This window comes from Sebastes fasciatus, chromosome 7 (assembly GCF_043250625.1).
Source record: "Sebastes fasciatus isolate fSebFas1 chromosome 7, fSebFas1.pri, whole genome shotgun sequence".
NCBI lineage: Eukaryota > Metazoa > Chordata > Actinopteri > Perciformes > Sebastidae > Sebastes > Sebastes fasciatus.
Genome location: NC_133801.1, coordinates 36,280,885 through 36,293,230, shown reverse-complemented (window position 1 = coordinate 36,293,230; position 12,346 = coordinate 36,280,885). Strand labels below are relative to the sequence as shown.

The 12,346-nt window shown below is 39.3% G+C and overlaps 1 protein-coding gene across 2 annotated transcripts; it reads left to right on the top strand.

Annotated features, from left to right (window-relative positions):
• Positions 1 to 8,622: 8,622 nt before the first annotated feature.
• Positions 8,623 to 11,221, top strand: LOC141770692 (diablo IAP-binding mitochondrial protein-like). Of its 2 annotated transcripts, none has more exons than XM_074640527.1 (6): positions 8,623 to 8,918; positions 9,206 to 9,335; positions 9,482 to 9,607; positions 9,998 to 10,108; positions 10,258 to 10,354; positions 10,625 to 11,221. In XM_074640527.1, the coding sequence occupies exons 1-6, from the start codon at positions 8,782 to 8,784 to the stop codon at positions 10,828 to 10,830; spliced, it is 807 nt and encodes a 268-aa protein (XP_074496628.1). In that variant the 5' UTR covers positions 8,623 to 8,781; the 3' UTR covers positions 10,831 to 11,221. The 2 variants fall into 2 exon arrangements, with proteins under 2 accessions (XP_074496628.1, XP_074496627.1); XM_074640526.1 differs by having other exon boundaries at positions 8,713 to 8,918; positions 9,203 to 9,335.
• The last annotated feature ends 1,125 nt before the right edge of the window (positions 11,222 to 12,346 follow it).

Sequence of the window (12,346 nt, the reverse complement as noted above, 5' to 3'; positions counted from 1 at the left end):
ACCCCCTATCTGGCTGTCTTCCTCGCCGGCAGCTCTAACAGCTACAAACGATCCCTCCCGCCTGCAGAGTGCCAAGCCGCCGTTAACAGATGCTCCAACCTCGACTCCCCTGTCTCGACTGCCTTTTGTCTCTCACAATCAGCGTCTCTCGCGCCTGCAATCAGGCACACCTGTTGTCCACTCAGTTCATCAGCCCATTCACATCACAATATTATCTAATTGAGCTTGCGGAGGCATTCTTTTTTTTCTGCAAAATCAATCTGCAAAATAATTCTTACACCTTCAAAATCTGCTGAAATCCTCTCCCCCAGCATATTTAAAATGAATATGAAATATAAATATTTATTTGAATATTTAAATGCAGCAGCAAATGCTCACTAGCGCCACACGCATCTTGGTGTGAGAGGCACAAACTGGCCATGGTCAGCCAGTGTTCAGATTTTTATACTAGCCACGGCAGTTGACATACAACATAGACTTCTGCATCTTGCCTATTTCATCATTTCCAGTTTTGTTAGGGAAGGGCAAAGGAATTCGTCAAAACTGAATATTCAAATCCAAGTGGATAAATACAAGCTAATTTTTAGCAGAAAAGGCTGTTTTACACACAATATGTGTATTGTTGGAAAAACACCTGTATTAACATCATATAACAAGAAAAATCGATGTGATCATGTGTTCGGTTCACCTTTTAACAAAAAGTTTCAAGCGCCGTAATTACTCAAAACCGAGTGATGGAACAATCCACCCAACCATTGCAGATGTCCCTACAGTATTTGTTGTTTATGCAATTCAGTATATAGGTAACAACATTTTGAAAACCCATCCAAATGACCATAAACTGGTGGATTTAGTTAATTTTTTCCATCCTGCACGATCAAAAGCAGCCCTGTTTGGTGGGAAACTGCTTAATCTGACTGCCTCAATGTTGAATATCCCTCCTGTAATACAATACTTGTGGACACACTGTGCAGAGACTCTGAACTGGTGAACATCTGTGAAAATGAATGGCACTGAAGTGGTTATACTGTTTTGGGGAAATATAATTCCACGACATACTGGACAACCACGCTGGTAGCTGCAAAATGTCCCTTTAAGTAGTTTTTTTTTGCTGATTCAGGGCAGTTTCTTTTAACTGAGCCTTTTCCAGCTGGAAAAGGGAGCTCTCATATTGATTGGCACTGTAGTGATTCTGCTGAGTGGACACTTTCAAGTGAGTTGGGTCAGATGTTCCAGCTGTGTCCTGTACAATGCAGTTTGTGAACTGTTGATCAAAGTGTTTTGGCAGCGACCCTCAACACTTTTTTTTCCTTTTTTTTTTAAACTTTAGTTTAGATTTAGTGCGGAGTTAAGTGTGGAGAACGGAGTTTGTGAGCTGCAGATGTCACTGTCAGTAACGTGAAGTCTATCACTGCAGGACTAATTAAAGAACTGTGTGTGGTGTTGAGATTCCCAGTTTATGTTGGTCATGGGTGATGTACTTGAAGTTCACTGTTGACTCTTAAAGCATCACAAAGATATTTTAGACTGGTCTGTAGTGTTAGTACTGTCCTAGTTTTGCTCTAAGATTAGTCTAATGCAAAAAACAATTTCCAGTGGTGGAAAGTAACTAAGGACATTTACTCATGTACTTTACTTACAGTAATCACAATTTTGAGGTACTTGTAGTTTACTTGATTATTTCCATACTTTATATATACTTTATACTTCACTACATTTCAGAGACAAATATAACTTTTTACACTACATTTATTTTAAAGCTTTCGTAACTAGTTACCATGCAGATTCAGATTATGAATACAAAACATAATCAAAAAAATAGATTTTGATGTATAATTATAGATTAAACTTGCATATAAATTTGTTCAAATTAGCCCCACCTTCACCACCTACAGCATTAAAGTGATAATCTTGAAGATTTTAATTTAAATAAATGTCTGTTAAGTCACTTTATCGGTGAATGAGGTAACACAATGGTGATTGAGCCTATGGCCGACTGATGAAGGCTCTTGCATTTGCAATTTTATGAACTGGATGTCTGTGGCGGGGCTACACGGTGGAGCCTCACAGCAAGAAGGTTGCAGGTTCAAATCTGGCTTGGGGCCCTGTTTGGAGTTTGCATGTTCTCCCCGTGTTAGTGTGGGTTTCCTCCGAGTTCTCCGGCTTCCTATCACAGTCCATAGACATGCAGGTTAGGTTCATTGTTGACTCAAAGGCCCAATTCCAATCCGGCCCCTACACCCTCCCACTCTGTGGTGGAGTGCACTCTGTTTGTAGTCACACTCACAGCTGAATGAAGCGCCCTTCTTTAAGGTGGAGGGTAACAATACAGCAGCCACTTTGGGTTGAACTTCCCTCTCCCCGGGGCGGAAATTGAGTTACGTTTTGTTCCAATTCTAGAATATAAATATAAATATATAAAAATAGAGAAATCATAAGAAAATATAAATAAGAAATATATATTACAACAGTGCAAATAATAATGCTGAAAAATAGGATCTACGCAAATAATATAAATGCATGCATTTATAAGAATGCAACAATATATATATATATATATATATATATACTGTATACATACATACAATATACAACAATTTACAATCTAATGAACATGTCTACCGTTTTCTAGTCTAGGCAAGGGTATATTTGATCCTAAATACAATCTATTTACTTTATGTTGCTGCTGTCTGTACATGACAATAAAGTAGAACTAGAAAATGCATTTCCTGCTGAAAATGCTTGGGAATACTGACAGCTGAAATTTATTGCAAAGCATTGCTGAAAATGCAGAAATGTGAAATGACTTGCCTAAAAATGTTAAAGCTCAAATGCATTGCACTGCACTGCTGAAAACCCTAAAAGATGAAATGTACAACTGGCAGAGTTGGAAGCTGAACTGCATTAGCTAAAGAAGCTAAGAGCTGAAATACATTGCTAGAAAAGCTGGAAGCTAAACTGTAATACCGTCAAAAGTGGTAAATTTGAATTTTCTTGAATAGGCGTAAAGAAGAAATGCTTTGTATGTATATCAGACATATGAACTGCATTGCCAAACACAAACATAGACAGAGAGAGAGAGAGAGACTAGTATTTGGGTGAAATAAACCTTTAAAAATATAAGTGCTTGGACAGAAATAGTATTTTCACTGAATGATCCTTTAAAATCTACAAGTTGTTACACAGAAAGTGGTATTTGGGTGGAAAGTAGCAATAGGAGTTGTAGTAATAGTAGTAGTAGTAGTAGTAGTAGCAGAAGGAGCAGCAGCTGTAGTAGTACTAGTATTAGTAGCAGAAGGAGCAGCAGCTTTAGTAGTAGTAGTAGTAGTAGTAGAATCAGTAGGAACAGAAGCCGCAGTAGTAGTAGTAGTAGTAGTAGTAGTAGTAGTAGTTAACAGTTCCCTGTTAAGATACAGTTACCGTCTGTGTGTGTGTGTTTGTGTGTGTTTGTGTGTGTGTGTGTGTGTTAGTCAGCCTGCTCTGATTGGTTAATGTGAATCAGCTGTCTAGCAGCAATCAAACGTTGCCGTGGCAATGGCCACTGCACCCTCAATGAGACCGTTTATAATAGGAGTTAATCAGAGACATACATGTCATAAAAGTGTCTCTCAGACAAAAACCGTGAGTCCAATCGGCAAAATAATGTCATCATCAGAGAGAAGCGTCTGCCGAACGCATTGATGTCATTTTTTTTTGTGTGTGGAGTCAAAAATAGGATCATGGGAGCAGGTTAGAAAAGTGCCATTGTCAACTTTCTGTCAGATATTTCCCGTCTGATTTAACATTGCTCTCTATGGAGCGGCTTGTTGGACTTACTCTCACTTTTGGGACCTTAGAGACAAATGTGTAAGTCCGACTGATTCCATAGCTACATGACTGCGACTGGCACTAAATTTCCTACAATTTGATGAAAACATTATCTATTAAGAGTGAACATTGTGGGCTACGGAGCAATTTGTTCAGAAAATTTTCAAAAGATTTCAAAGCTTTCCCGCACTGTAACGATGATGTCACACACTCTAGCCCTTAACGATCCACGCAATACACACCCATTATAAAATCTGAAATGGTCTGAAAATTTCATAAAACGTAAACTGTGATAAATGAAAAACTGTAAAAGTTATCAAAAAGCTGAATCATAGCTTAATAGTTCAAAGACTTGTAACCCGTTTAAAGTTTAAATGAAGTCTGTAGCTGAAAGTATTCAAAAGCAGTAGCATTTCAAAGTGGAGTAGGTTTAAGAGGATTTGAAGATTTTCTCCATTGAGTTACATTGTAAAAAAAATTTGGAAAAAGCTTAATATTTTAAAAAGTATAAATAGTTGAAACAAGTCAAGATATAGCACTAATGTCCTTAAAGAGCTGAATATTTTGATAGTTGAATGGTTTCTGTAGCTGAAAGTATGCAGGACTAGTTAAAGGCCAAAAAACGTATGGAAGAAATAGTTGGAAGAAGTTGAATAAAGATTTGAAGAACAATACTGGGAATGCTGAATCAGCATTCCCACAATAAATTAAATGTCTATCAGTTTGAACAGTTTACAGTAAATGTTTGTACTGGTAGTCACACGGACTGACATTGGATCGTGTTCCATGACGAACACAAAACGGCGTTGCACGTCGCCAGTAAGGGCAGCTGGTTAGTCGGCATCGATGCAGACTCGCTGTTGGAGGGTTTTATAACCCACTTCCACTCCCCAGTGATTGGTATGGAATGGCCCTTAATATGCCGGACCCTCCACGTGAATGCGCAAACGGAGTGGAAGTGGGTAGGGAGAGGGTGTAGGGGGGGGTTTGGAATTGGGCATAAATGTCCCGTAGATGTGAATGTGAGTGTGAATGGTTGTCTGTCTCTATGTGTCAGCCCTGTGATAGCCTTGCAACCTGTCCAGGGTGTACCTTCACCCAATGTCAGCTGGGATCGGCTCCGGCCCCCCCGCGGCCCTGAATAGGATAAGCGCTTACAGATAATGGATGGATGTCTGTGGGCACCTTCCTGCATTTCCGGGAAAAATCACAAGCCGTGATCTCTGGGAAGTGGGATCCAAAAACGCACCTGCAATTACCGGTTGTGGCTATAGGTGCCAGCCGCCAAAGAGAATGAAATGGAGATCTTTGAGATTGTAGTCTTGCATTGCCAGATCCTCACAGCACTTTGTCAGCTAAAGAAAGGTCTGGCTCCAAAAATGATCAAGCTTGTTTGTCTTTCTTTACACCAATCATAATCAACTTGTATGGCTGTAGCAACGGTGCCCTTGCAAAAGAGAGCGGAAGCGGAGGAGAATGCTGGCTGAAATAGCCAGCCAATGCCAGTTTTATACCCACAGTCTACATCTGGTGAGTTAGAAGAAAATCTAAATTGTAACCCATTACACATTAATGAATGAATTATTATAATCCAATCATAATACATATTATTCTGTAATGGCCATTCTGCATAATGAGTATTTTTCCTTTTGGTACTTTAAGGATATTTTGATATTAATACTTACATACTGTATTTTTACTCCAGTAAAATTTTGAAAGCATGATTTTTACTTGAAGTATTGAGTATTTCACTATTCTGTGGTATTGCTACTTTTAAGTATATACAGTAGACTGTCACAGTATAAGAAGTGGACTTAGTCACGGTGATGTCACCCATTGGTTTGTGGACTGCCATTTTGAAGCCTTGAGTTTGGCATTTTGATGGGGATGCTTAGTCAGACATGTTTTTCAGTTGAAAAAAAAAAAAATTACCCAGAATTCACTTCACATTAGTCCTACATAAGATAGTCGATAATTAAACAGCTTTGTGCCACAAATTCATTCAGATGTTCAATAGACTGTTAACATACTGTATATGAACTCAGCAATGTTGGACATGTAAACAAGATGTGTTACTTTCAGGTGTATGGCAGGTTCATGGTTTAAGTCGGGTAAAGGACATTGCACTTGAGTTGGCTGTAAAGTCTGTTTGGTTGAACATACAGTATGTTACCAGAGAGAGGGGGGTATATGTGGTTGACAGTCCATACAAAGATCAGTACTGTACATTTCAGGACTGTATGTTTCTGCTTGTTATCCTGAAATGATGGTCACTGTACTATTTGTACTTGTAAATTGCTCTGGATTAGAGATTCAAGAACATATGCCAAACTATAAACTGCAATCTTAGATTTTCTTTTTTTAAATCAAAACTTTTACAAATAGGCCTAATCATGTTAGTTCATGCTTCTGCATTTCTTCTGTGGTTTTTCTTTAACAAAGCTTTGGGGTTTAATGAAATTAGAAAGACAAACAGTAGATAATACTTTTACTGGGTTGGATGCCAAATATTTGAAGCTTTGTATCTCAGTACTCTACCAGAATTAACCTGAATCCAATTTCTCAGAATATAGCATATACATTTTTGTTAGTAACAATGCAGTACCTCAGGTTCTAGGTTTGTTTATACTGTATGTGTAAGACTGCTCAGAAGTTTGTGAGCTGCAGTGCAAAAGGTACACACACACACCTTGAAAAACAGTGATCTGACACGAAACATGGTGATGTACTGCATTATCTTTTGTTCCATTGTTACACTCTTGTGTTATTGAAGTCAGTAATCACAGTAGAGACGTAACTCTCAGGTGCAACATCAGTATTGTTTTGAAGAAGATGATGAAACCCATAAAGAGATGTTTCTGTAGTGTACATGACGTATGATGTGCAGCACTGGAGTGAGGTACTGTGCGATATCTCCAGAGCACAGTTAGAGAGCACGTCTCGTATCCCCTGCTTAGTAATTAACAGACTGGTAGATTATTAACGTAAAGCTCCTGAGTGTAATTGTGCAACATGAAGTTCTCATATGTTTGGCAAACAAGTTGACCCTGTTGAGAGCAGCTCACTGGGGCTTGTCTGCTCTTTACGCAAGTTATGCGTCAGTAATCAGGACTGCAGGGGATTGGACCAAAAACTGTGTCCTAAACAAACTTTCTGCATATAAACCCCAGCAGACGCCACCTCAGCAGACAGAATTAATGCTATTTTCTGCAAAGCTGAGAAGAGGGGTATAGTAAGGGTGCAATTTAAGCACTGTGTGTATTAAAATTCGTATGCTCTTTCTTACATTTACACCTCCATTATAGCAAAGTGCTGTTCATGAGGCCGTCTTTTTTTTTTAAAGATTCCAATTTATTTTTAGCTTTTTTGCCTTTATTTGAAAGTGATAGTTATGGAAGGAAACCTTGCTTGTGTGTGTTTAGACAATTTATCACTGCACTATATTGTTGAATGAAAAGGCTGTCCTCTACTCCTCTGGTGGAGAGGGGTGAAAAGGAAAAGAAACAATACAAATGTGGTTACAAGAAGAGCATTGCATTCCTGTAGCATATCAGGCTGATGATGGACAGGTTAAAGAATCAAAATCGAGGCAGCAGAACCAGAGATATAGTCTTTTTTACCTAAATTACCCACAATGCAAACAATTCAGTTGGAGATTTGGGTGTGTTATGTTAGTAGCGGCTATTGTAGCCTGGAGCCGCTTAGTCTGACTCACCGGATGAAGACTGTGGGTATAAGTAAAATATTGGTATCGAAAACACCCCCAAAAGTTGGCACTATATATTTGACTTAATAAAATACTCCACATCTACGTTGTCTATAGGATATTATTACACAGTTGTGTTGAATACTCGATTCTGATTGGTCAATCACAGTGCTCTACGGTCTGTTATTTCTTTATAGCAGACCGTTGCTATGTTTAGCAGACCGTTGCTATGGATGCAGTTCTGATGTCGGACTCTGGAGGACCGTTTTTATGTCAAAATATTGATTTCTTAAGTAAGTAGCGGTGTAATGAGCGGGATAATGTACAGCTAGCGGGTCATTGTTGTGAAAGAATCCCCTTCAGGGCAATGAGAGAACCCTCCACTTCGCGTCGGGGTTTCTTTCACAACAATGACCCGTACATACCTGTGGTTTGCTTCTTTAGTCCTTCTTTCTGATTTTTAACTTAAAAATAAATGGAGCTCTTGGGGTGCCAAGTGTCAGTTTTTATAGCACAAAATGGCTCCAGCCATTTTCAAGCATATGATAGAGAAAATAAATACCATGATCATTTTAATTTTAGTAACACATTGTGTTAATTAGATGTGGTTTGTAAAATATGCCGGAGCCGCTTTTAATTTCATGCATGATGCAAACTTCAACACCCCCAAATAATGAGCCTGGTTCACTTCCAATCCAAACCTTTGAAAGAAAAAAAGACAATTTTCAGATTAAGGTCCGATAGAAATTTGTCTTCATTTCTCTAAAAGGTTTATTACAACTTGGACTTTAACTGGTCCTCTTTCTCATGCATACACACTCACACACACGCACGCACGCACGCACGCACGCACGCACGCACGCACGCACGCACGCACGCACGCACGCACGCACACACACACACACACACACACACACACACACACACACACACACACACACACACACAGTAGAGCAAGAGAGAGAAACCTGTACGTAATTCCTGTCTCGTGGTTTTTTTTCAGATAAAGCCAAGTACGCACATTTACAGGCAGAGTCAACAGATCAATGCCTTTTACGCAATGAAATGGCCTTACAAATACCTGCAGGACATGACAGTCAGTCATCGTCGAGCAGACTGAAAGATTGCAAGCATCGAACAAGATTATTTCTCTGATTTTACAAAGACAAACGAGTGTACAGAGGATTAGTTTCAGATTCAGATACTACTTTTACATACATAATATTAAATACACTCTTCAAGTGCAGCAGATCAAATTAATCTGCAAAATGCAAGCTGTTGGTCAGTGTTCAGTGTGTGCCAGCCGTGCTGCCGGAGGATTTCTGCGAAATCAGACAGACATTTCACTGCTGCGGACCAACAAGAGTGTGCTCAGGAGAGGAGCAGCCTGTATCCGTTTCCTAAGGTAGGTCATGAATAATAAAGTAATGCCATATAGTATGTAGCCTAGATCTTTTTGTTGTTTTGATTGTTTATCTTTTATTTTCCTTGAGTTAAAACAAGCTTTTTACATTTTCAGGGGATTATATGAATTATTTATATTAACTTCAAGTTTGACTTCTCAGACATTGCCTGTAGATTTAGCAGATTACAACTATAAGATTATAACTCAACACTGCAAAACTTTGAGCTGAAATACCATTGTTCATGACTGATATCCGGGTTATACTCTATCCAATTTTTCTACAGCAGATCTGAGAGTGTCCTATTCAGCAGCAGGAAGCCTGGAGTCCAGAAGTTGGGTGAACAGACAGATACTGCACACATGAGCATAGCACCTTTAAGTGTTGGCCGTGGGTGCTATGCTAGCTCCTTTACACAGGTGGGTCAGTCTCCTACCGGAGACCGATGGACTGCAGCTGCACAAATCTTGTGTCTTTTGGAAAATGTATGTTCCTGTTCTTCATATTTTTTACATGGAGAAATTGAATGAAGGAGTTCAAATACTGTATTTCCCCCCATTTGTAGCAAATGGAAAACCTCTCTCATGACTCCCTGATCAGAAGAGCAGCCTCATTGGTTACAGACAGTTCAAGTACTTTCCTCTCCCAGACCTCCTTGGCTCTCATAAATGCCCTTACAGACTACTCAAAGGTAGGTTTTCATCTTATGTGAAACATTTTATCCACAACTTACAATTGCTAACCCCAGCCTGAGAGTTAAATTCATCACTTGGCAGAAAATATTCCCACACTACATTAAACAGTAGCATGAGAAGGCACAGCACCACAATACAGAGTTAAATCATTACTGTCCACAAGTGAAAATGGGCATAGACCTGACACAATCATCATGATTTGAATCTCTACATTTTTCTATTATTTCATGGTGAAAATAATACCTTCAAGAAATGACACTGACTTCAGAGTGCCTTTATGTTTTTGCATTTGATAAGATGTTTTCACATGTACAAATCCAGACTTTCATCTTAAATATTGCCCTGTACTGTCCCTGACTGTCTGTCCTCCCTCTGTTTGCTAAAAGGCTGTGCACACACGCATTGCTGTCCAAAGACAGTATTTAGCCTCAGTGGGAAAACTGACCCCAGCAGAAGAGGATTCGTTCCTGGAGGTGATCAATGGCCAGCGTGCAGAGGTTAGTTTGTGTTGTTGAGAACAAACCTGAATATACTCCAGCATTCGTTTTGTTTTACTTTTTACTTTTTAACTTTTACTCTTTGCAAAAAACAATTAAAAGAAATACATTTATTATATTGCATTTGTCTCATCTCTTTGCTCTAACAGGTTAGTGTCAGATTACATGAATGCAAACGCTTTGAGTCAACCTGGATCAACGCTGTCAACTTGTGTAAAATGGCAGCTGAGGCAGCACACTCTTCAGGTGAGTAAAATGTCTTGCTGAGTACAGCTGTATCTCTTGAGAATGATGCAGTGCAGAAATACCATTGTATTTACAATGATGTAATAATGAAAAGATTTAAATCTCTTGCACTTTAGTAAGTGTACGGATCAGATGCTGTCACTCAGTACAGCTTTATTTAAAACAAAATGAATATAGCGGACAGAGTGCCTTCTTACGCTCCACATCTTGTGTTTGAACTTAAGCTGGTGTTATGTCAACCCTTGAACGTGTTTGCGTCTGTGTTTCCAGGAGCCGAGCAGGGTTCCATCACAGTAAGGACAAACATTCAGGTGGCCCAGTCGCAGGTGGGGGAAGCTCGGAAACTGTCAGCGGATGCAGATAAGAAGTTGGCCGAGACTAAAGTAGAAGAGATCCAAAGGATGGCAGAATATGCTTCCTTTCTGGAGGATGGCGCAGAGCGTGAGGTGCATGAGGCTTATCTACGAGAGGACTAAGACAAATAGACAGAGATATTGGAAAACAGCAAAACAATAAATGTATGCTTTCACCTTCGAAAGCTTTGAGCTTTCTATGTTTGATTTCCCTATTATGTCTCCCTTCTTTTTTAAACCTTTAAGATGTTTACATGTTTTAATTTACACAAAGAAAATCAAAATCTGAAAAGGGAATGAAATAAATTGTCAACAATTTGCAATTCTTTAATGTTGCATAAATCATTATTTATGACTATTTATTTGATTAGTGAATGGCTGCCACTTTTTGAGCGATGATGTGTGTATTGATTATCGAATCTCCAGCATATATATTGTATGGCAGTCGGCGGATCTTGTATTGTCACAAAGACATTATTTATAAAGCTATTAAAATCAAAAGATTCTATGAGTATTTGATGTGTTGATGGGTCCTCTTTTGTTGCCGTATTACCTGATCCTAAAATAATGTGATATGGCTTTGTGGCTACTACTGGGCCCCGTTTCAGAAAGCAGGTTTAACAAACTCTGAGTCTAAGCCTTAACTCTGAGTTGACTAAGCCTGATGTGGGAAACTCAAGTTTTCTCTATTCCCGCTTTCTGAAACAGGGCCTCTACCACTGTCACTTCACAGCAAGAAGGGTTTGAAGCCATATCTTCTTTGCCTTTGAAAAGTTTCCTACAGATGAATAACTTGTGGGATAGATATTTAATCGTATATAGAGCATGATCTACTAGAAACTGTGCCATTATAGAAAAGAAATGCACAATGCAGAGCCTAATCATTATGAACAATCCATGAATAGCACAGAAATCCACTACAAAATTAAAGCTGCGAGCAGCGATGAACGGGCCCCCGCACCTCCAAGCACGTCCGGGCTACTTGCAGGACACCGGTCAACGCAGCCCTACATTTCAGTGACCATTGGACACTGCATGCACAAGTTAGACATTATTTCAGGGAAATCTGTCTGTACCCCCTTTTAAAGGAGCCCTCTCTGGATCCCTCTGTTTTAAGTAATTTTAGACCCATCTCCAAACTGCCATTTTTATCAAAGATTTTAGAAAAAATTGTTTTTACTCAACTGATTTCTTTTATGAACAAGACTGAAATCTTTGAGAAATTTCAATCTGGTTTCCGCTCCTTACACAGCACTGAGACTGCTCTGGTCAAGGTCACCAATGACCTACTGCTTGCGGCCGACACAGGCATGTATTCTTTTTTAATTTTCCTTGACCTCAGCTCAGCCTTTGACACTGTGAACCATGATATCTTAATCAGCTGTCCGAAAAATCATGTTTGCATCAGTGATGTTACATTGGATTGGTTAATTTCATATTTGTCTAACAGGTCCTTCTCCGTAACACTTGGAGATGCCTCCTCATCTCACGCCCCTTTATTTTGTGGGGTCCCCCGAGGCTCTATATTGGCTCCTCTTTTATTCACTGTTTACATGCTACCCCTGAGGCAAATCATTCGTAGACACAATATTGATTTCCACTACTATGCCGATGACACGCAGCTGGATCTCCCTTTAAA

Excerpts from the sequence above, each read along its gene's own strand:
- LOC141770692 (XM_074640526.1), top strand. The coding sequence starts at position 8,782 with ATGCAAGCTGTTGGTCAGTGTTCAGTGTGTGCCAGCCGTGCTGCCGGA. Across the intron at positions 9,608-9,997 it reads CCCTTACAGACTACTCAAAG|GCTGTGCACACACGCATTGC; the intron begins GTAGGTTTTCAT and ends GTTTGCTAAAAG. Across the intron at positions 10,355-10,624 it reads TGAGGCAGCACACTCTTCAG|GAGCCGAGCAGGGTTCCATC; the intron begins GTGAGTAAAATG and ends CTGTGTTTCCAG.